The sequence below is a fragment of the Diceros bicornis genome, chromosome 41 (genome assembly GCF_020826845.1).
Source record: "Diceros bicornis minor isolate mBicDic1 chromosome 41, mDicBic1.mat.cur, whole genome shotgun sequence".
Classification (NCBI taxonomy): domain Eukaryota; kingdom Metazoa; phylum Chordata; class Mammalia; order Perissodactyla; family Rhinocerotidae; genus Diceros; species Diceros bicornis.
In genome coordinates, this window is record NC_080780.1 from 1,393,656 (window position 1) to 1,417,889 (window position 24,234).

At 56.9% G+C, this 24,234-nt stretch overlaps 2 protein-coding genes across 2 annotated transcripts in view; one reads left to right on the forward strand and one right to left on the reverse strand.

The window, feature by feature from the left end:
• CAMK2B (calcium/calmodulin dependent protein kinase II beta) overlaps window positions 1–24,234 on the reverse strand; it is a 94,851-nt gene that overhangs the window by 48,683 nt on the left and 21,934 nt on the right. Inside the window, exon 2 of the mRNA XM_058534735.1 lies at window positions 12,780–12,874. Within this exon, the coding sequence (XP_058390718.1) occupies window positions 12,780–12,874 (95 nt within the window). The remainder of the gene's footprint in view (window positions 1–12,779; window positions 12,875–24,234) is intronic.
• Window positions 1–24,234, forward strand: part of OGDH (oxoglutarate dehydrogenase) — a 385,968-nt gene that overhangs the window by 39,239 nt on the left and 322,495 nt on the right. The gene's annotated exons all lie outside the window — the stretch shown is intronic.

Consider the following 24,234-nt stretch of genomic DNA (forward strand, 5'->3'; position numbering starts at 1 on the left):
GCTGGGCTACCTTGGCTGGCGTTTTGTTATGGGACGTTGGTACGTGTCACAGAACATAACGCAACAGCTGTGCAGGTTGTGAAGCTAAGACAGGTGACTCCTGAGACTCTGCCCCACCTGACACCCCCATGTGTTCTGCCCCCAGAGGGTGTTGGGTCCCCTCTCCCCAGTCGGTCCGTGTCAGACCTGGTCTGCATCACCCCCACGTGTGCACTGGCTCCCGGGACCGCACCTTCGACATTGAGTTTTCCACAGCGGGGTCTGAGGGCAACCTCTGAAACAGGATACGGACAGAAGTGGGGGACCAGGGAATGAGGGTGCAGGCCAAGCTCCCCCCAACTTCCAGGAACCCCATCCCATTGAGGGGAGGTCCCTCTGCCCTTCTCCCACCCGCAGCCCCAAGGCCAGCACTGATGGAGGCTGGGGGACCCAGGGGACACGGGTTACAAGGAGCAGGTGCCGCAGTGCCGTGAGCCCCGAGGACAGCAGAGTCCGAGGTCCTGACACTGCCTGCGGGAGTCTCAGAGGGACAGAGCGCGAGGTTTGGGAGGAACCTGCTGTTCCTGGAGGGAAAGATTCGTTCTCACACCCGCTCTGATGTGAAGCTCAGAGAGGGAGCTCCTGAGTTGAGCCATCTCTTAACTGCTCAGGCGTCTCAGGAACCCGCGCCCCATACGGAGACAAGCCTCAGTGCGCGTGGCCCGGACCTAGGCCAGAGGTGCCTGGCTCCCCAGTCTGGAGGCAATCTTACACACATGCATGCGACACACTTACACACCCGCTCCTGTGAGGGGGCCAGGGACACGCTGGCAAAGCCATAAAACAAGCTATTATTTCCCCTACCAGAGAAACACCTCACGGGTAAAACAGCCTTCATTTACACCCCATAAAATCCCTTATCAAACAAAACAGAACAAAAACAACTCTAAGACATCAGCTAAGCTGGACCCGCAACTACCCACCTGCCACCCGCCTGCCTGCACTCCACCGAAGCACAAGAGGGGCCCCCGCGCAGCTCCACGGCCTGCTCAGCCAGGGCAATGCGGAGAGCCTGCAAGCTCTTCTGGGTGATTCTGATGTGATCTCTGGGCCGGGGCTGCCCTCCACTCGGGTGCCCCCAAGGGGTGGGTGGAGGACTGCCGGGGGACCCCGGAAGGGAGGTGGCCCCAGTGGAGCCCTGCACACCCCACGCTGGGTGCACACCCCACCCGGGGATGGCAGTTCCCAGACCCCAGGAGCCAAGGAGGGGGCGGGCGCTGCTTGGGGCCGTCACTGTGCCGTGGCCAGTACCTACCCCACGAGGGCAACAGGCAGGGGCCCTCAAGGGGCAGGAAAAGACAGGCGCCCACCACGAGACGTCCTGGAGTGCCCGCCACACAGGCCGCACACGTGCGACGTCTGATCTGTGCACGTTACAGGCATTAACCATTTAACTCCAACGACACCCTGAGGAGTGGCAGCAAGGAGACTGAAACCAGCGCCTTACCACCCCACACCGCCCTCGTCAGCCGGCGGGTCGCCCCAGGTGGGGTTTCCCCAACATAGGGTCCCCTCAGGTGGCGGTACCCTGAGCTGAACAAAGAGAAGGCTGCTAAGGGTGGCTGGAGAGGCTCAGCTCACAGAGGTGGGAGAGGACATTTGTGAACGCTGCTGCACTCTGCAGTGTGGGGCACGGTCATAGCCAAGGACACTGAGGCACACAGAGGAGCTCAGAGTCCCCAAGGCCAGGACTCGACCTGAGGCCACCCACAGCCCCGGCCCTCCCAGCCCCCACCGGCTTCCCGGCTGAGGGAGACTCACTGCAGAGCCAGGGCTGGGGGGGTGAGAGGAGCAAGGTGAAGAGGGGCAGCAGGGACGTAGGTGGGCGCCTGGCCCCTTGCCAGCTGCCAGTGACAGCAGCAGTGCTGTCACTGGCAGAAGGACACCAGAGAGACACCGGGTGGGGAGAGGAGGGACGGGAGGGGGAAGACAGGAGGCGCACCCATCAGGAGGGGCTGCCGACCTCTCCCCCAGGCTCGGCCCAGGACAAGTGAGGCCACCTCTTGGGAAGTTGGGAGGAGCATCCGGTGGTGCTGGATCGAATGTGAACTCCTACGTGGAGAGTCCACAGCGCCCAGCACGCAGCGAGGGCTCAGGATGCGCTCTCTCCTCCTGGGGCAGCGGCTGGACCCCCATGGACCTGTGGGGCTAGGTAGGTGGGCTAGGCACACAAGAGTCTCCATCTGCTTCCTCAGGTCCCCCACCCTGCTCAGAGGGTGACCTGGCCTGGGAGAGGGAGACTGGAACACTCAGAGTGCCAGCTGAGGTCACGGGCCACGGGGGCTGCTGCCAAGGATGCCCTGCCAAACGCAGCAGCTCCTGGACACAGAGCCGGCAGGGATCTGAGCATCGTGTCGGGGTCAGGCCCCTGGCCCGGGGTTACCGTCCACTTCTGCCCTGAAGCATCGACACTTGCCGCTTGTGGCCAAGGCCCCAGGGGAGAAGGATGCCCATGAGGAAGGGCTAGGCTGGACTGGCTGGCCGTCAGGCGGTGAGCTGTGGGAGTGTGCGTGTGGCTGGGACCCAGAGGGTGACACGTCTATAGAACTGCCTTCCTGAACACAGAGCTGGGAGCCCCAGCTGCAGCCCCCACCCTCGGTTGTCTGGCTTATCCTCGCCTGGGTCATTGTCACCAGAGCCTGGGGGCCATGCACCAGCCCGACACAGAGCCCCCCAGGGAGGAGAGGCCAGATGCCAATGCTGACCACCTTGGGGGATCTGAGGGGAGCCACAGCCTTTGGGGGGAGCCAGCGCCCACGTCCTACCCGTGTGTCCAGCTGTTGGCTATGCTGGGCCAGGGACTGCCCAGGCTCCTGCTTCCTCCAGACTAAGCCAGCAGTGAACCCAAACCAACATCATCAAGGTGGGGGACTGCGTGCTCACCTGCGTCCCGGTCTTGGGGGCCACGGGGACACTGGACGTGGGGTCCTGAACGGGGCCACCCCTCGCTTGAAGTCAGGTTCTCAAGTGTGTAAAGGGTGGAGGTTTCCCAAAGGGAGGTGGCGGCAGAGAGCAACCCCAGGATGCCGGCTCCTCCCCAGCCCGCTTTGCAGAGCTGGGCACCTGACCTGTCATCCTTGCTGTTTTTCCTGCTTCCCTCCTCCAGCCTCTGTCCGACATGACACTCAACTCTGCCAGGTGTCCCCATTCCCCTCACAAGGGGGCTTCTGTTCTCCGAAAGGGAGGTGGGTGCTGGCAGCCATGCACATTGACAAGGACCCACTGTCCCCAGGTAACTCACTGCACTGGGCCCCAGAACGCATCATTAGGGGACCCCTCCTCTCCTTCCCATCCGCCTCCACCGCCTGCACCATTGGATGGCACGAGAGAGCTTTCTAGAACCTTAAGAGGCTCATGGATATCCCCATCACAGATCATTCTCGGTTTATGCTATCTGGCATCAATACCTTAACTCACGCATCCGAAAGTTCTCAAAGTCCCGGGGGACAGAGCACGGGCACCCCAGCCAGCAGCCCTCTGTGGCTCCAAGCAGCCAGGTCAGAAGCTGACAGAACATCCTGGACCTTCACACTAGGCCAGCGGAGTCCATGGCGGAGTCCAGCCTGGGCACCTGCCCCACCACAGGACAGATGGGCTGCCGAGGAGGACACAGCTTTCAGAAAAGATGTCGCCAAGCCAAGGCTTCCACACCCTCACCTCCTGACAGGGCTCACAGGGTGGGAACTGTGGGACAAACCAGCCAAACCCCAGGGGCAGTGCAGGGTCCTGCAGCAGGGCCTGACCACTGGGTCACCACCATGGGGTGCAGGCCGCTTCAGGGGCCGGAAGAAGGTCGCAGGGGAGCGCTGCCCTGAGATCCTGGTGGTTCCTCTGCTCAAGAGCACGAGTGCCTGTGGGTCCAGCCGGGATTAGTGCCTGCTGTTTGCAGACCCAGCTCTGTGCAGTCCCTGCCAACTGCCAAGGGCTTCTCAGGAGGTAGGGCTGTTATTACCATCACCCCCAACTCTCAGACGGGGCACCCAACTTCAGGGTGCAGGGAGGCTGGGGGGAGTGGAGCTGGGCTGCCACCCAGGGAGCCTGGCGCCAGAGCCCATGTGCAGGCAGCAAGGAGGCTCCAGCCATTCTGGGGTCTTTCCCGTAGGGCTTCTGGAGCCTTCAATGGGCTAAGGTCTCCAGCCTGCTCTCCCAGGGAGCATCTCAGGCCCAGGGGGCCCCTGCCCTGCTCTGCATCCAGCAGTGGGATCCCAGGGAACACCCAGTCACACCACAGCCCCTGGGTGGGCACCAACAGAGCAACAAAGATGAAAAGGGTGGCTTCACTGTGGCTTGGGGTGCGTGTTTTGTTTTAAAAAGTCAACTTGGCAACCAGGGTCACCTGGCAGCTCCACTGCCCAGCCAGGGCATCCTGCAGCTGCCGCGGCCTCACTGAAACAAAGAAAGGGCTGCCAGGTGAACACGTGAGTGTGGCAGGCACCCTGCTCCTCCCCACACTGGGCACAGATGCCTCTGAGCTGTTCAAGGTCACCTGGGGACCAGCCTGGCCTTCAGGGCCGCATGGCAGCTAGGTCCCCAGAACCCTCACTTCCTGGGGTCCGTATGGCCTTTCAGCTGGTCCTCCATGGGGACAGAGGCATCTCCGGGTCCCTCATCAGTCTCAGAGCCATCACTCAACACAGGCACAGCTCAGCTTTGAAAGAGACGTGGCATCTCATGATGCAAGGTCTAAAATTGAAGCCCCATATGACGCGCTGCCCCGACGTCCAGGGAAGCCAGGAGGGTCTGGAATGGCCTAGCTGTAGGCTCCCTGCCCAACTCTGCTCTGGGATAAGGTTCCCCAGCTAAACGGCCCTCCTTCCCAGGCCAACCAGGCACAGAGCCTGCCTATTCCTGAGGAGCAGCCTCAGTTCCCTGCCAGCTAGGAACTACTCCAACAAGCGGATCGCATCCCCCTGTGGGGACCAGGGGCACCCACTCTCTTGTCACTCAAAGCCTGCCTCCCACAGCCCCGGCTGCTCACTCTGCTCCCGAGTGCACCCTGCATGGCCTGCGTGCTGTGCTCTGAGCCTGTGCCACACAGGTTCTGCCCATCTCAGCTGTCCAGGGTCCACGTCCTGTGTTTGGTCAAGCCCATGACCCGAGGGCGGGACGCCCACTCTCACCCATGGATGGAAAGCAGGCGATGTAAACAAAGTTGCTTATCGTCTCGAGGCCTCAGTTTTGTCTCCTGTAAAGTAGGACAGTATCACCCTCCAGAGCAGTAGGGCGTGGTGACAGTAGGAGCCTGCCAGTGGCCACCTCCTTCCTTGCTTCCATCCTCTGCCCCAGTGCAACACGTCCTACACCTGGGGTGGGGTCTGATCACAGCCACCCCAAGACAGCACCCACGATGTTGCCTCAGCACCAGCCCAGCATGCTCAGGTGGTGAGCAGAGACCGTGTGCTTTCCTGGCGCAGGACGACCCCCAAAGGTGCAGGGCTCCCCATCACAGTCCTCCTCAAAAATGAGGCCAAGACTCCGCAAGGCGTCCGGGACCTGCGTGTCCCCCTCCCTCTCCCCAGCCCCCTCCTGCCGTCTGTACTCACTCCGCCCAGACCACTGCCTCCGCAGTGTGAACTAGCCCCTCACCCCACTCAGTTCTTGAGCTGAATCTTCAAAAACCCTCCGCTCCCCCGACCGCTTCACATGTTCATTAGAGACGTACTGTGTGTGGCACAGTACAGCCCTGGGCTCAGGGAGTCCCCACCCCACTGGGTCCCAAGTCAGGCTCAGAGGCAAGACGTACACTGGGGACACAGAGCTGGCCTGCAGGCAGCCAGAGCTGCAGCCACCCTGGCCAGAACCTGGGTTCTCAAACCTGTGACCCGCCCCCTGACCCTGCGCTCACCTCCAGGGGGGCTCTTGGTACACGTAGGGGCAGGCAGGGGTGGTGGTAAGGGCCCCTCCAGATTTGGGGACTGACAGGAACGGCTGATAAAACAACCCCATGAGTTCACAGGTATCTCCTTCTGACAGCCCTGGGCCAGTTCACCTTTCAGGGGTGGCCACCTCCTCACCCTCTCCCAACCCTCCATAACTCAAGGGAGTGGGCACAGCTGCTGCCTGAGTTCACCGAGCACTGGTGTCACCCAGGCCACCAAGCCCCAAAGCCCTTGGGACTCATCGCTCACAGGGGCAGCCACGCCCCAGAACCAGCGAGCAGGTGAGCCACGGAGCTGCCCACCTGAGCTCTCCCCCTCACAGGGGAGGCCACCAAGGACAGGTGGGGGTGTCCACCAGGACCCCCGCCTTCACAGCCCGGCCTCCACTCCTTTTCTGCTCCTCCCCTGGGCCCCGTTTTCAGTAGCTTTGACTTAGTCTACTCGGTTGTCGAATTAATTACAAAAACCTGATCTATCAACAGCTCTGTTTAGCACTGCTTGAGAAAACACAAAATGTCCAGTTAAATTTGAATTTCAAACAAGCAACAAGAATTTTTTAGTATAAGTACGTCCCAAATTCAGATAAACAAGAACTTTCTAGTATAAGTATATCCCAAAATCAGATAAACAACAAGACTTTCTAGTATAAGTCTGTTCCAGGAAGTCTGGGACATGTGTATCCAAATTTTTTCGTTTTCTATGTGAAATTCAAATTAACTGCTAAATCTGGCACCCTCAGCCTGGTTCCCTCATTGCTCCTCCTCCTCCTGGGATAGGAATGGAAGAGTCCCCCTCTTACTCCTTCCCCCCTGCACGCAGGGTGCCTCCAACTCCCCATAAACTCAAGTCCTGGCAACAGAACCTGGGAAGGAGGGATTGTGTCCACCAGCTAAAGGTTGACCCTGGGGCTGGGGAGGGGGTGTGCCCAGAGGGAGGGGCCCCCATGCCCACCCACCCTCCAGTCCCTAGGGAGACCCCACCCTCCTCCCAGGATCCCCTGGAGCCCTGACTTGAGGGCAGAGTCGACCAAAAGCTGGTTGGGGGTTTGGGACATACATACTCTAAAGAATTATTGTTTATCTGAAATTGGGACATTCTTATACTGTGAGGCCCTGGCTCCGCCCCTGGGGCGAGGGAAGCTGCCAGGGAGGGGCGGGGGAGGGGCTGCCGCGGAGTGCAGCGGGGGCGGGGAATTCCCGAGCTGGGAGGGGAGGGGTCCCGAACCAGGGTGGGGAGCGGGGGGTAGGCGAGCGGAGGGGAAGGGGAGGGGAGGAGGGGCGCTCGCCCGCGCATGCTCAGCCGCCCCTGCAATGCGGCGCCGCGTCCTCTGTTAACCCAGTTTGGTGGATCCTGGCACTGCTTATGGCTGAGTCGGGGTCGCCCATCTCCCCGGTTGTGGTCACGGAGTCCAGACGACAGCCGCAGTGCCGGCTGCAGCGGAAAAACCCCCGGTTCCCGCTGCCTGAGGGGGCTGGGGGTGCAAGCTCGGCACCCAAGCCCCCAGAAAAGTCAAGACAGCTCCTCCCATCACACCTTCCGGCAGGGGTGCCCCCCAAGGCAGAAGGGGCCACACACACCCTGGGGAGGGGATGGCCCCAAGTGACCCAGGAAGGGAGCTGGGGGTGCACTGGGCACCAGCCTGAAGGTCAGAGGAGGCACAGAGGTGAGCCCTGGATCTCTTCACCTGTCACCTCAGTCTCCTCACCTGTGAGGTCTGACCCACCTGTGAGCACAGCCCCCCCACCTGTGAGGTGAGCCCCCTCCCCGTGAGCTCAGCCTCCCACCTGTGAAATGAGGCCCCCACCTGTGAGGTAAGCCCCCTACCTGTGAGGTGAGCCCCACATGTGATCTACCTCAGCCAGCCAGGGCTTGGTGAAATCCAGAGCCGCGGGTGCCCCAGGCTCTGCTCCTTATGGCTGTGGGTTCCTGAACAAGTCTCTCCACTTCTGTGCGACTCCGTTTCCTAGTCTGTGAAACGGGGCACCCACCACCTACCTCACAGAGGGCGTGGGGGTCACTGAGAAGCAAGGTGAGGGCACAGTAAATGCCTAAGGCCCTGTTCCTCCCCCCACGTTCGGCCACTGCTGGGGTCACTTCTGGGACACCTGCCTCCTAGGTACTCAGAGCCAGTGAGTACTCCCTGGGCTCAGCTGCACAGGTGACCTCCAAAGGAGCAAACCGCCCACAGACAGCCCCTCAGTGCCCACGGTGGGGGGGCAACAACCTGAAGTGTGAGACTGTGCCTAACCATCTTCTTACCCCAGTCAATTAACTTTCCTCTAACTGCTTTTGTTAACAGTAGTTTAATAATCTCTAATTATTCAGTACATTCACGGACTTCGCAAGTCTCACAATCCTCTATTTAATTGAGTATTAAATTTAAAAAATCTAACTCTTAGAGCCTTTGGCACAAGCTGGGTGCAATCTGCCTTGTCCTCCTGGCCAAGAACTGTCAGTTACTGGGAGGGGCAGTTTTTCTGTGTCCAGCACCAACGTCCTCCTCCTGGCAGCTGCGTGCAGCAGGCCGCTTCTTTGTCATCAGTGGCCTTGAAGGACCAAGGTTGTCTCCTCAGCCCGGGAGTGGGAACACCACGGCTCCCTGCAGAGGTGAGTGAGGCCCCACCGCATTGCACTGGACTCAACGGATGAAAGTGACGGCAGGTGGGCCAGGGGAGGGAGGAGCAGCTTCCCCTCCAGCCTCTGGGTCCAGCCTCCACTTCCCAACTCTCCCTCTTTCTAGGCATTTCCCCTGGCATCCTCCTCCCCACCTGTGGGCCCCCTCTCCACCCCCACCCGCTAGAACAACAGCTGGGGCAGCCAGGCCAGGAGCCTTTGCTCAGGACACTTTCTCTGCTTGGAGCATGTCTGACCCTGCAGGACCCAGGTGCAGGCTGCAGGGTGACCACCAGGCCTCCCCTCCCTGCCTCCCCTCCCTGACAACCCTCAGGCATCACCACAAAAATGCTCCTGAACTTGGACCCCACCAAATGCTTAGGTGTCCAGTGACCAGGGGCTTCCTCTGCAAACCCAACCCTGCAGCGAACCCTATTCTAGACGCCCCCTCCACCCAGTCCTCACCCTGGCCTCACACCTGGAAGATTAACCTGACTCTAGCACAGGCTGCACATCAAAGCATTCAAAAACATTTATGGAGAGCTTACCACCTGCCAGGTCCTGGGTGGGGTGTGGGAGATACAGTGGCCTGGTAGTCTGGTGGGAGAGACAGCCATAAAATAAAAACAGGTGCTTGGCTCCTGGATTCCCACCGGAGGCTCAGGGGAGACCCCTCTGAGGAAGTGTCATCAACAGGAGTTAAGCGAGTATAAAGTTCGGGAAAAGCATTTCCAGAGAGAATGCAGGTGCAAAGGCCCTGGGTGTGAAGAACTGGAAGAGGCCAAGTGTCTGAGCAAAGCTGCTGGGAGCAGGGGAGACGGCGGGGGAGACAGGCAGAGTCTCAGGCCAGGGGGGGTATTCAGGTTTTATCCTGAATTTAGCCCCGAAAGGGTTTTAAGAAGGGGGTGGCATGTTCCTAGGCATGTTTTCACAGGCTCTAGGCTGGGAGCTGGGAAGGCTCAGGGATGAACCAGCTGCATTTGCCCTCAAGGAGCAAAGGATCAATCCAGAATCGGCTACCGGTGACGGCCTTGGGGCCTGGGGGTTCCAGGCTGGGTGGGAGGACGCAGGGCAGCTTCATGGAGGAGAGGTCCTGGGGCCTGCAGGCTGGGTGGGCTATATGGCCAGGAAAGGGGAGCAAGGTGGAGAGGGGAGGTCTTCGCAGCACCCCAAACAGCAGCTCCTTCCAAACGCCTCACCCCTCCTTTATCCCTCACAAAGCCCCGCTGAAGTAGATCCTAGTTTTATCCCAATTTTATAGCTTGGAAACTGAGGTACAGGGTGGCCAAGTAACGTGGCCAGAGTCATACAGTGAGGCAGAGTCACGGCTGTGGTGACGAGACCAAACCCACTGGGCTGGATGCCTCATCGCTGGCCCACCCTCAGCACGGAGGTGAGAGTCCGGGTCCCGAGATCCTCCCCGCACCTCTCCCACTGCCCCCTCAGCTAGGAAAGTCCTGAAGGGGCTGGGCAGGGTCAGAAGACCCCCAGGCCCCGGTACAAGGGAGGTGGCCGTTGCTTTTAGAGTCCTTTTCTGTTAGAGAATCATGCTGAACACCATGGGCGAAATGACAGGCGGTCTGGGTGTCAAGATACTGGGAGGGGGGGCAGATGGAATAAAATCGGCTGAGAGCTGATGACTGTTGAAGCTGGGGGCTCATCTCTCATTTTCTCTATATTTAGGGGTGTCTGAAATTTTCCATAATAAAGAGTTAAACAGGAAAAAAATGCCCAGGAACTGCACAGGGCTGGGCAGTGCAGAGGCCTGAGCGGAGGCCAGGCTTCCCTGGCCCAGAGAGCGTCCCTGCAGCAGGAGGACGACAGGCGAGGGCCACTGCTTCCATTCCAGACCGGCCCTGGCTGGCTGCCCTGCCTCCTACCACACAACCAGGCTGGGCCCAGCGAGGAAACGGAGGCCAGGAGCAGGGCTGACAGAAGCGCCAGGGTCTGCACAGCTTTGCAGCTGCGCCATCAGGGGGCTCTCCAGGGGCCTGGCCTTGGGGACTCGGAGGCAGAAAGCAGGCTGCCAGTCAGGAAGCGGGCAGCAGGCCTGCTACTGCTGGGGCAGAAGAAGGAGCAAATGGTGATGGTGGAACACACCTGGAATTTCAGACTTCCACTACTCCTGATTCTGCCCATATGTAGAACACTTGGAGGGTATAAACAGGGAGTGTGAGTTCACTTTAGAGAAGCTGTGTGATTCCAAGGAAACATACCCAGGTGGTTTTCTGCTTGAGCCTCACAAACTCCTATTCATCCTTCAAGATCTGGCCAACCGCCCTGTGCCCTCCCCTGTGCTCCACCCTGCACACGGGGTTGTAGTGGCTTATTTGGACATCTTTGCTTGCCACCATGTCCACGTGCTGGGCATGTGGTAGGTGCTAAGTAAACCTGGTGGATGAGTGAGGGTCTCCCTCATTAGTCTAGGGGTGGGCTCTCTCCTCCTCCTGTGGCCTGGCACAAGCCTATGGAATGAGATGGAATGTTCCTCCTGCCTTAGGGACTCCACGTGTGCAGACACATGCCCCCGAAAACATTTAACTCGGCGACCCACCAGTGCCACCCATGCCGTGTCGCAACGGGAAGCTTCCCTGCATTCTGGCGGTGCAGTGCATACAGCAAGTGCTCAGTGTCAGCTTTAGTTCTCATCACCGTCCAGCTTCAGGACCCGAGTTTGTCCTGGCATACATGCCCCACGCTGCTCTGGCTCAAAGATCTCTCTCCGTGGCACCCAGGCCTCGGGGAGTCTGGAGAACAGACCACGGCCCCGCCGGCCCACCCCACCACGGCTAGGCCCCGGGAGGCCAGCAGAGCCTGCCACTGTCCTTGAAGCAGCCCCCGCAGGCCCCTCAACATCGTGAGGGACAGCCAGGAGCTTGTGCTGCTGCCCCTGCCCAGGGCCTCCCTCCTCACGCTCCCGCCCGGCCCTCAGGCCGCGTGTGGCCCTCCACCTCTCCCAACACAGGCAGCAAAGACAGAACATGTGGGACTGAACCCCCTTGGGCACCGCCGGCCCCCTGATGTGACGAGAGGCTGTCAGGAGTGCCCGCCCCCGGAAACACTCAGCCCTGAGGCCTGGCACACAGCAGGCGCCCAAACAACGCCTACACACAGCTCCGTGAATCGCACAGGGTGGCCTCAGCCGCCTGCCGCCGGGGCCGCTGGGCTGTAAACTGCAGACCCCACAGACAGGAGGGCTCCCAGCACCAGTGGCAGGGAGGGACTCAGGCCAGGACTGTCTACGGTCAGGGCCTTTTGGGCCGGAGAAAGAGCCTCTCAATTAGGTCAGATTTGTGTCTGGACGCTAGCTGGGGCAGTGCGGTGCCCTTGGACGCGGGAGAGCACAGGGCCAGGGGCTTAGCTTGGCTCTCTCAGCCCAGGGGTCACCTGGTCCCTCCTGCCTGGCCCCATGGTCGGAGGACCTGTGGGACCCCCACAGCACTAGGGGGTAGCAATGGTGCTGCCACCTTGCTGAGATGGCTCACCCCTCCACACCCACCTCGAGAACCCTGCCAGACCCCCTCCCTGGATCCGGCCCCTCAGCCCCCTCGTGTCTGTACTCCAGCAACACCTGCTTAGGGCGGCACCCCCGCCATGGCCCTGTCACAGTCGCTCACCCCACATCTCCTGCCCCCACATCCCCGCCCCTCACCCCCATCACATGGAACACCATGGGACCCCACGAGGTATATGAGGTCTGTGTGTCTGCCTAGAATGGGCCATCACTCAGCAAGGGCTCGGGAGGTGTGGGATGGGATGAGGCCACATGCCCAGGGCCAGCTCCCGGCCAGCACCATGCTCACCCCCTGCGAGCAGATGCATCCTCCTCGTGCAGAAGATCGAAAGGTGCTAAGATACAAAACGTGCCTTCACACAGCCCCCACAGCGTCGCCCGGTCACCCAAAGTCTTCGGGTCACCAAAGCCTCCTCCAGCCCACAGCTCGCAGGCAGGTGACATTCTCTGACCACCACAGTGGCCTGGCCACAGCGTGCCTCTCCCCCTTCAGCCCTGAGGAGGCAAAGTGGGGGCTCCAAGAGCCCCTAAACCAGAGCCAAGGTGCGATCCTGGATCTGAGGGTGTGGGTCCCTCGCCCACTCAGCTCCATTTGGCAGGAGGGACTGTTCAAGTCCCACTGCAGCCGCAAACTCCCCTCCATTCGTGCCCATGTGAGCCACAGGCTGAGCCCCACCCCACAGCACGGGCCACTGCCCCTGCACCCGGCCCACACCACCACAGCCTGTCCCTACCTCTGGCCGACAGCTTCTTGGTGTTGATGATCTTGGCTGCGTACTCGTGGCCGGTGCAGAGCTTGACGCAGCGTCGGACCACAGAGAAAGCCCCTCTGGGGAGGAAAATGGGGGACAGAGACAGACAGAGAGAGAGCTGATTAATCTCCCCATGAACATGCAGTGCCCAGCCACAAGGCCAGGCCCTGGTCAGAGATCTGCGTGAGGAAGGGGTGCCCCTTCCCAAACGGCTCCCAGCCCACCCCACTCAGCGCCAGCCCAACAGGGGCCCCTTCGCCGGCAACTGGCAGAGCCCAGCCGGCAGGCACACCTGGCTCCTTCAAGACCCCCAGCCTCAGAGTCCTCGTGAGTCAGCCCTGGACCGAGGGCCTGCCAGGGGCCACTATGCACGCATTCCCTGGCGCTCTACGCCAAGTCCATGAGACCCAGCGAGTCCTCCCCAGAGCAATGAACAATGGCCCAGCTCCAGAGGGCAGACGTACATTGTAGCCACCACGGCACTCACTGAAGGTTTTGGAGGGAGGGCGAAGCATCGCGTCATTAAGGTGCAGAGCTGGAGGACAGGGCCCCCTCCCCCGCATCCTCCACCTCCACTGTCCCGTGTCACAGCAGAGGCTGCAAGTCCCACAGCAGACAAGACGTTTACACGCCCACAGGCCCACAGCGTTAGTGCTTCCAAGAGAGCAGCAGGAGGGGGGCCAGCCCTGAGGGCCAAGAGAACAAAACCCGGAGAGTGAGTTACCGCTGCCGATGGCCATGAAGACAGGACACAAACACTGACCCTCGAGAGGAGGCAGGGTTTGCAGGAGGTGGCAGAGCAAGCCAGGGGCCAGAGCCCAGAGCCCAGAGCCCAGACCCAGGCCTGTGTGGGTCCTGGGCAGGCCTGAGGCACAGGTGGGAGGGAGCCTGGGGCCCATCAGAAGCTCCTCCTCAGCATTCGACTTGTCACCACCATTGGTTTAATTTGATTTCAGATCATTTTCTACAAACATTAGACCCAGCACATATGAAGCACAGCCGGAACAGGAAATGTCTCGGGAAGGGTCTAGTCCAGACAGGAGGCCACCAGGGACAGGTGGGCATGGGGGCCTCATCCAGCTGAGCTCGGGGGCCAGTGGGGCTGGGGGCAACCCCCAACCACGCCTCCTCTGTCTTCCCTCCCCTGAGGCCCTGTAGGCACAGGCCCCACCAGAACACAGCCTCCTGCCACCACAAAGCCTGAGAAACCCATGTGCTGCCCAGGCCCAGGGCTCTGGGTGACGGAAAAGCAGTGTCTTAAGTAGCGAACATTTTTTGCTATAATCCTCTTTGAGATAAAACCTCGTTAAAATGTACTATTCAGGGGCCGGCCCGGTGGCACAGTGGTTAAGCTCACATGCTCTGCTTCGGCGGCCCAGGATTTACAGGTTCAGATCCCAGGCACGGGCCTACACACTGCTCATCAAGCCACGTTGTGGCGGCGTCCCACGTACAAAATAGAGGAACAATGGCACAGATGTTAGCTCAGGGACAATCTTCCTCAAAAAAAAAAAAGTACTATTCACTTCCTTGGAAAAAATAAATATTACACTAAATCTAATTGAACATTTTCTTAACGACCGGTCACTATGATCAATGGTTGCACTCAGAGCTGTGTCTTCTCTTTTTCAGTCAGCAGAGAACTGGGCAGTGGCTGCCTCTGGGGGGGAGGGGGCGGGGGGCACCCTCTGCACTCTGCATCTTCTGTCCCTGTGATTTTCTCACTGTGTGCACAGGTGATAGTCTCAAAATATGCCCTTTTAAGAAAAAACGTAAAGAAAGGATGATTTTTTTTTTGACCCACGACACTAGCTTGGAGACAGTGTGGTGACGACGAGGGCCACGGGCTTCGTGCAGGTCTGGGTTCCAACCCTGCTCTGTCGCCTCCTAGCTGCACCAGTTGCACTCTCTGAGCCTCAGTTTCCCCATCCATCTAAGGAGCAGGAAAGGCACACGGGGCTGCGAGGGCTGCGCGAGGCCCCTCTGCCCACACCTGCTTTGGTCCTGTCCTCACCAACCTTGCCCACTGCTGGTCTTTGTTTCTATTTGCTGCTCAGGAGAGCTGAGAGCATCACATTTATGGGCCTGAGCTGCCTTCAGTCATGCTCCGGCCCCCAAAGGGCACAGACACCCATGCATAGGCTCCATGAGCCTCTGAGGGACACTCAGGGCTTCCTGTGCCACAATCCGACTCACGGTGCAGGCCTGACCCCAGCTGGAAGTTCCAAACAGCCAGACTGCACGTTTATGGCGTGCTTACGGCATGGTGGGCGCCAAGAGGCCCCAAAGGTGCACTCATCCCGGGAGCAGGGGAGGGACCCACACGGCCCCCACCAGCTGCTGTCTTGATAGGGTAAGTACAAGAGTAAACGACAGTGAGCCAGAATCCTCCCTCGCACACGGCAGGGTGCAAATAAATAAAACGAGCCGAAGCCAGGTGAATGATCCCGGACAGACATCTCTGCAGAACCCTGCCCCAGACTGCCCCTCTGCCCCACGTCCCGGGGGCCTGCTCCTCCCCACTCAGCTCAGACCCTGCTTCTTCCTCCGCAGAAGGCTCTGTGTCTGGAATGGCAAGAATCCGTGATAAGGGCAACGGCCAGGCGGGCAGGGACCAGATGCTGGAGGGCACCTGGCATCCAGCAGGGACTCAATAATGGAGCTCACAGGAAGCACCCAGGATGGAGAAGACTCTGTTCTTGGACACATGCCTTCCTCTCCTGGAGTCCCACCTGCCAGGGTCCCTCTGGAAGCCCCTCTGGGGTAGAGTTTGTCCCACTCCTGCTGCCCAGCCTGACGGAAAACTCTAGAAAGAGGTACCCTCCCCACTACGTCTGCCAACGGGTACCTGCACCCCAAAGCCAATGCCTATAGAGGGAAAACCCCGGCCAAGGATGAGGGGCTGTGCCTGGAGCTGGGTCAGCTGCAGGAGATGGGAGAGAAGAGCCCTCAGAGCTCTGCTGCCAACTGAAGACGGGGGAAGTTGCAGGGGCAGGCGGGGCAGGCTGGCCAGGCGCCTGGGGCAGCTCGCAACTCACCAGGATTCCCGCCCAGTGACCTAACTACCCCAAAGGAGAAGCTGGCTGGCAAGTGGTGGGCTCGCCCCACATGACCACCGCTCCTCGGGCCAGCCCCCTTGGCTCCCCTCTTCCATCCCCCTGAAGCTGACCGCCCTCCAATCTCTCTCTGCTCCCACTCGGCATGTGTGCCTCAAGCCCCCACCCCAAGCATCCGTCGGCCCCCTTCACCCTCCACCTTCCCTGAAGGACCACCCAGGAATAGCTCCTCCCACATTGGCCATCTCCCCTCCTCGTCCATCTTCGCCTGGTGCTCAGGCTGGTGGCCTCAGTACTACCTCTGCCTCCTCCTCTCCCAGGGGCTCTGCCAGTTGCCCGATGCCAGTCTAAAACAAGGGAGCCCCCCCAGAAGTGCCAGCAGACTGAGAAGCACATGCCGTTCCAGCCGTGGGCCCCCACCATCTTGGACATCGCAAACAACCATCCCTCTCAGAACTCACAGCATCTGCCCACCAGATATTTATAATTGAGAGACAACAATAGGGATAAAGGGCCCTGGTCTGTATTCTAAGCACAGCACGTCCCTAACTGCCACTCGGCAAACTCCTACACAGCCTTCAAGACCCAATTCAAATACCTCCTCTCAGAAGGTACCTTTCCCAGCTCCCACAGGAAATTAGCCTGGTCTCCTCTGGACATTGTACCCTGCAAGTATCTCAGCTTATTTTGCCCACTTTATTATAATTGTTTATCTGTCCGTTTCTGCCCCTCCACTGTGGCCCTCCATGGCCAATCAGGATGCTGGTGTCAGACACAGCATCCAACCTGCGATACAGAAACAAGGACTGACCTAAAGCACCACAGGTCAACTGTGTAGAGTGGAGGTGCTGGGCCTCAGTGCATGTCAGGCCAGTGGGACAGGAGGCAGCAGCTGCTGGAAAGATGGGCAGAGACTGGGATGGGGCCAGACTCCAGAGAGCAGGCCAGCAGGAGTGGTGGGGCTTTCCTAGGCTTCCCTGAATGGGGGTGTCTGTGGGGGGGTATGTCGGGGGGAGGGTGAGGGCGTCTGTGGGGGTGGGGGGCTTCTGTTGGGGGTGGGGAGCTTCTGTGTGGAGGTGGGGGGCGTCTGTTGGGGGTGGGGACATCTGTGGGGCTGATCAGAGCAGGAGGGCACCAGTGTGACCAGGACCTGACAGACGCTCCCCCACCCCCCGCCAAGCACATGGATAGGTTGGGATGCCCTGTCTGCAATGGAGAAGCCAAGACAGCAGGGCCGGCGATGGGACAGCAGGTCCCTGGACTACATCCAGGTGAGGCCAGTCCTCCACTCCTGGAAGCTCCAATGGTTCATGGACGGCCGGGCAGGGGGCAGCCAGCTGGAGGGTCAGGAAGGCCAGCTGGAGCGAGGGCGGCAGGGAAGGTGGAGCCTGTGTGGGGTGAAGGGTCAGGACTGGGCAGGCCTGGCGGGGGAACCACTCTGAACCCCAAGGCCACCATGCAACGCTGCCGCTGAACTCACGTTTAAAGTGATTTGAATAACAGTTGAGATCATGAGGCCCCGGGCACCAAGCACGTTATGGAGCTTTTAAAAATCAAGTCAAGCTAATTAAAAAAAGAAAACACTCTTTAAGTCCTTGCTGGCTGAAGGCTCAGAGAACCATTTTGGTGACTGTGGGACCACAACCCCAGAGAAGCCGGCCTGAGGCAAGCAGGGGTTACCTCTGGAGCTTCCCCCAGGCTGCCCGGGCAGGCAGCGTTCGGGGCCCAGTCTGTCGCCAGGAAGAGGGGGACGGGCCCACTCACAGGCCGGCGCATCATGGCTCCCACCCACCTCTGGCCACACGCACAGCCCAGCCAGCGCAGGCACCTCTGACAGCCACCTGCCCGCCCCGCCAAGGACACACAGCCTGCTGGCTCTCAGAGGCAGGGGCTGGCGCCCCCCACCCCACCCCGGGGGTTTCCAGGAGCCAGCTCCGAGCTGCCCCCACAGGCCCACCTGCCCCCTGCTGCCTCGAACCTGCCCCTGATGCTGGTCACTTGTGACCCCCAGAACTCCCCACTGCCCCCTCCCCACTCTGCTTGCCGTTAGCTGGGCTGGCACAGGTGGGACAAGCCAGGAGAGGTGGAGGCTCTGAGTCACCTTGTCCCCAGCCCCTCCTGGACCCTTTCATGCCCCCACCCTCACATGGTGAGTCTGGGGGTCACGGCGAGTGCCTGTTAGAGCTTCACAGTGACACCACGGGAAGGTCAGGTGAGAGCTCTCTGTCCTCGCAAGCCCTGTCCCCTCCACGGCCAGATGGCCCGCAGAGCCCGGCCGCCTCTCCCGCTGCGGCACCTCGAGCAGGGCCCGCATGAGGATTAACTGAGGCGACAGGAAAGAGCTGACAATGCGACGCCGTGGGTCCCCTCCCGCCCAGGCGGCGGTATCGCGCAGCCGAGGCCCGCCGCGCCCCCACCCGGCCTCCCGCTGCCGCGCGGCTGCGCACTCCCCGCCCCCGGCCGCCCCCCGCCGGCGCCCCCGGCGCTCGCGGGCTGCACAGCCCGCCGCCAACACGCCCGCTCGCTGAAGACCCCGGAGGTGCGGTCGCCTCCGCCGCGCTCTGCTCACTTGGACCGGCTCCGGGCCCGGGAACTCCGGACAGCCCGGACGGCCGGGCCGCGTCAGGACCGGCCCGCGGTCCCAAGAAGAGGCCACTGTATTTCAGAGCCGAACAAGCCAGGAGCCTTGAGTAAAAGGATGAAACTTGTTCATCTGTTTTGTAAAGGCTCCCCCCTCAGGTCGGGCACAGAGGTCCCCTCTGGTGAAAACGGCCCTCCTGACAGCGCCCCCCCGCCCGCAGATGTGCCCAAGATCTTTCTGGAACAGGCTGAGCAGGCAGCAGAAGCACTTGGCTGGTCCCACAGTTTTATTTCCCACTGTGATGAATAAATGGGGGCTCTGAAACCAGGCGGAGGTGTACAGGCCCCTCTCCCCAGCCTGGGCGGCCCCTAGGGCTCAGCTGGGGGGGCGGCCGCGCTCAGGGCGGAGCGCCCGCACACACGCCCACTCACCGCACCCGGGCCTCGCTGGGGGGGTTTTGTTGATTTAGTCTAAATCAAGCTGCTATTTATTTGTGTGTCAGCTTAAAATTGTTTTCCTACCTTTGATTAAAATGAGCTCTTGGGAGTGAAGGAGGGGAGGTTCCCTTTATATTTTTAATCTTGACTTAAGCAATTTGGTGGAAAACAGAAACTCCTACCTGAAACGGAAGGCTGAGGTGGTCATGGGTGGTTTTTTCTTTTATGTATTTTCCTGCTTATAATAATAATAATAATAATAATAATAACACATAATCCACGCTGACGGCAGAAAATGGAGTAAACAAGATAGTGTAAAGAGTAAGTTGCCTCCTCCACCTTCATAACCTGTTGGGGGAGTCCCACTACGTCTGATGTGTCTAGCTGCGAGGTCTACACCACAGGGAGGCTTTGTTCTTCAGCATTCAAGAGTCTCTTTCTGTTGACATTCTGTTTCCTGTCACTCTGTCCCCGCACCGCAAACAGCTCCTCCACAGTATGATCTGGCAACTGCATGCTGCTTCTCAGGGGGATGCCTGTCCAGAGGACACCAGCGGGTGCGTACCCTCCCTGCCTCCTTGGCCTGGGTGTTGGAACCTCTGAGGAGAGCGTGCTGGCCCCCGGGGGATGCAGGCACGCGTGTGCCTTGCTGGGCAGTAGCGAGAGGCCCGTGTACCGGGCCAGCACAGGACAGCCCTCTGAGCTGGGGCACCATGTCCCACTCCAGCTCGGGGCCCAGAACATCTTGGGTTCCAGACATGAGGCCTGAAATAGCCCAACTGGAGACCAAGGCTGGAAAAACATGTAGTTCTACTCGTGACCCCCCGAATCCCCCCGGTCTCTGCCAGCATCCCAGCATGCCTCTTCTCAGAGTGAGTTCTCACTTTGTGTTTCACCGTTTATATTTAACATCACTTCACACACAATTCCCACTCTTTGACCTAGATCATATACTTGTCATCTTCATAGTAGAGAACATTCCCTCCATGGATAGCTGAGTACTTCCTCGATTGGCAGGCATTTGGGATGTGTCCAATTTCTCTTATTATAAATGGCCTGCCGTGAACGTCTCAGTTATTTCTGTAGAGTTTATTTCCAAAGGCACAATCGCTGGGTGAGTTAGAACAATTTACAACGACACCAGCGATGGAAACACCTGTTCTTGCCACTGCTCCAACATCCAACTCTGGCCTTTCCAAGGTCCTTCCCTGGAATCCTGGTGGCTCCCTGGCCCCAACCTCTGAGGCTGGGCGAGAAGCTCAAGTTGTAACTTATCCATGCTGTGCTAGTGTCCTGGGGCTGCTGTAACAAAGTACCACAGGCTGGTGGCTTCAGCAACAGAAACATTCTCTCACTGTTCTGGAGGCCAGAAGTCTAAGATCAAGGTGTTAACAGGGCTGATTCCTTCTGAGGCTGCGCAGGAGGATCTGTTCCAGGCCTCTCTCCAGCTGCTGGGGGTTTGCTGGTGATCCTCGGTGCTCCTTGGCTTGTAGAAACATCACCTCATCTCTGCCTTCATGTTCACAGAGCATTCTCCCTGTGTGTATATCTGTGTCCACGTTTCCTCTTTTTATAAGGACACCAGTCATACTGGATGAGGGCCCACCCTACACCAGTATGACCTCACTTAACTAATTACATCTGCAACGACCCTACTTCCACATAAGCTCACATTCTGAGGTACTGGGGTTAGGGTATCAACATACGAATTTTTTAAGGAGACACGATTCAACCCGTAACACGTGCTGACCCTCAATTCTGCCTCTGGAGTCTGCCACTGTGTGTACCGGGCAAACATTTCCCAAATTACGTCCCTCAATTATTAGTTCTATAGGATGTTAACAGATGTTAGGTACAAAGGGGGTTCTATGGGCAAATAAGTTTGGAAACTAGTAAGTTAAACAGTGTCCTCCTTCCCTCCTTCCTTTCTTTTTTTACTGCAGGACTTCTCAGGGCCTTTAAAATGGTCATCTGTACTGTGAATTTCCAAGTAGGGAGTATGAGGTGCAGCCTTTCTCCAACTTATCTGATCACAGAAATCTTTATTCAATAAAGTCTCATGAGGGCCAGGAGTGGGGGCAAAGGGGCCTCTACTCTAAGGCCTCAATACCAACCCCTTTCTGAAACCCTATGGGACCCAGTGAAGCCAGCAACAGATGTCTTTGGAGGGAATGAATCCATCACACAGAAAGGAATGGCAACTGTGTGACAGAAACACCATTGGCCAGCGCACTGGATGTCCCCAGGCACCCCCTGAAGACACCCTCAAACCCAAGAATGGCAGCCACTGCCCATGGAGTCCTGTGGGCGTATTGCCAATGGAAAAAACCCCAGCAGAGCACCCTTTTCTCTCTGCCCTTTTGAACATGGCCCCTGAGCCCCTCCCATCTGGAGCCTCCCCATCAGGAGCCCCTCCCATAAGGAGCCCCCCCACCAGAGTGATGCAAGGTCCCCCACTGGCCTCCCAAGAACATAAACTCAGAGACATTTCCTTTACATTGCTGACGATGCTGAGAGCAGATGGAACACCACGTGAGCGAAGTGGGAGCTGTCTCCTAACCAAATAAGGCTTATGATAACACACACTGTACACCTCAATGAGATTTAGATGTAAATAACCCAAATGGTAACCCTTTCATGTTTCACACAAATTAATATAACCACCATCACTTTACGTAGTCACATCAAGACTGTACAGCCCTATACCAATGGGAATAGCCTGACGTTGGCATGTGTCCATGACGCTGTGTCTGACTTAAACCTCACAGTTCCCACGACTTGCACTGTCACCCTCAGTACTGTGCAGACTCACCACTCCTCCCCACCAGAGCTGGGGTCCTCTGCATCCCGGTTCCACCAGACTACAGACATCCTTGAGAAGTTTCCTGGAGGACTAGAGGCAGCAAAGCCGATAGAACAAGAAGGTAGGTGCCAGCCCCGGGGACACAGTCGGGTCTAAAGGAAGGGGACATGTGTAGATTACTTAGTGTGGACAGAGTTACTGTTTGGGAAGATGAAAGAGTTCTGGAAATGGATGGTGGTGATGGCTACACAAGACTGTGAACATACTTAATGCCACTTAACTGTGCACTTAAAAATGGTTACAATGGTAAATTTCATGTTATGTATATTTTACCACAATAAAAAAGGAAAGCAAAGGAAGCAGATGGAGAGAGAGAGCTGCCCCAGGCTCATGCAGAGAAGGTGGAGGAGCTGTGTGCATCTCTGACAGAGCAGACCCAAGCAAGGAAAGTTATCAGGGGGGAGGCGCGACATCACATACCGATGAGGAGCTGTTTCGCCAAGAAGACAAACAATCCTTAAGGTGCGCACACCAACAACAGAGAGTCCAACTACACGAGGTAAAAACTGATAGAACTGCAAGGAGAAATAGATGAATCCACTATCCTAGATGGGGACATCAACACCTCTCTCTCAGAAATGGACAGACAGCCAGTAGAAAATCAGTTAAGACACAGTTGACCTCAACAACTCCATCAATCAATCAGATGTGACTGACATCTACAGATGACTTCATCTAACAACAGCAGGACACACCTTCTTCTCAAGCTCACATGCAACATTCACCAAGACAGAGCACATTCTGGGCCATAAAACACACCGTCACCAATTTAAAAGAATAGAAACCATACAAAATATGTTCTCAGATTACAATGGAATTAAACTGGAAATGAAAAATGAAAAGATAGCTGGAAATTCCAAAATACATGAAGATTAAACAACACACTTCCAAATAACACATGGGTCAAAGAAAAAATCGCAAGAGAAATTTTTAAATATTTTAACTAAATGAAAATGAAAACAAAACATCAAAATTTGTGGGATGCAGTAAAAGTAGCACTTAGAAAGAAATTTATAGCATTGAATGCATATGTTAGAAAAGAAGATTTAAAATCAATAACCTAAGCTCCTGCCTTAGGAAACTAGAAAAAGAAGAGCAAATTAAAGTCAAAGTAAGCAGAAGAAAAGACATAATAAAAGTTAGAGCAGAAATCAATAAAATTGAAAATAGGAAATCACTAGAGAAAATCAATGAAACCAAAACCTGGTTCTTTGAAAAGATCAGTAAAATGGATAAACCTTGAGGCATGCTACGAGAAAAAAAGAGAGAACATAAATTACTAACATCAGAAATAAAAGAGGGGCCATCACTAGTGATCCCACGGAAATTAAAAGGATAGTAAAGGAATACTGTAAGCAACTCTACATCCACAAATTTGATAACCTAGATGAAATGGACCAATTGTTTGAAAGACAATCTGTCAAAACTCACACAAGAAGAAATAGACAATCTGAATAGGCTTATATCTATTAAAGAAATTGAATCAATAATTAATAACCTTTCCAAATAGAAAGCACCTGACTTAGATGGGCTCACTGGCAAATTCTACCAAACATTTAAGGAAGAAATTATACCAATTCTCTACAATTTCTTCCAGAAAAAAGAAGCAGAGGAAATATTTCCTAACTCATTCTATGAGGCCAGCATTACCCTAAAACCAAAACCAGACAAAGACATTACAAGAAAGAAAACTACAGACCAATATTTCTCATGCACATAGATGCAAAAATCTTCAACAAATTATTAGCAAATCAAATCCAACAATGTATAAATAGAATTACACACCACAAACAAGTAGGATTTATCCCAGATATGAAAAGCTGGCTGGTTCAACATTTAAAAACCAATTAATGTAATCCATCACATCAACTGACTTAAAAGGAAAATCACATGACCATATCAATAGATGCAGAAAAAGCATCTGACAAAATCCAACACCCATTCATAATAAAAACTCTCAGCAAACTAGGAACAGAGGGGAACATTCTCAATTTGATAAAGAGCATTGTATTAGTAAGCTCCGGCTGTCATAAGAAAATATCACAGACTGGGTAGCTTAAACAACAGAAATTAATTTTCTCACAGTTCTGGAGGCTGAAAATCCAAGATCAAGGTCTGGCAGGCTTTAGTTTCTTATGTGAGCTCTCTTCTCTAGACTTGTAGGTGGTCACCATCTCACTCAGTGCTAACACGGCCTTTCCTCAGTGGGTGCATGTGGAAAGACAGCAAGTGAACGCTCTGGCGTCTCTTCCTATAAGGACAGTAATCCTCTCAGATCAGGGCCCCACCCTTATGATTCATTTAACCTTAATTACCTCCTAAATATCCTATCTCCAAACACAGTCATACTGGAGGTTAGGGCTTCAACCTGTGAATTTTGGGGGGATACAATTCAATCCATAGCAAGCATCTACAAAAACCCTACAAGTAACAGCATATTTTTGGTGAGAAAGTAGATGCTTTCCCTCTAAGATCAGGAACAAGACAAGGATGTCCCTTC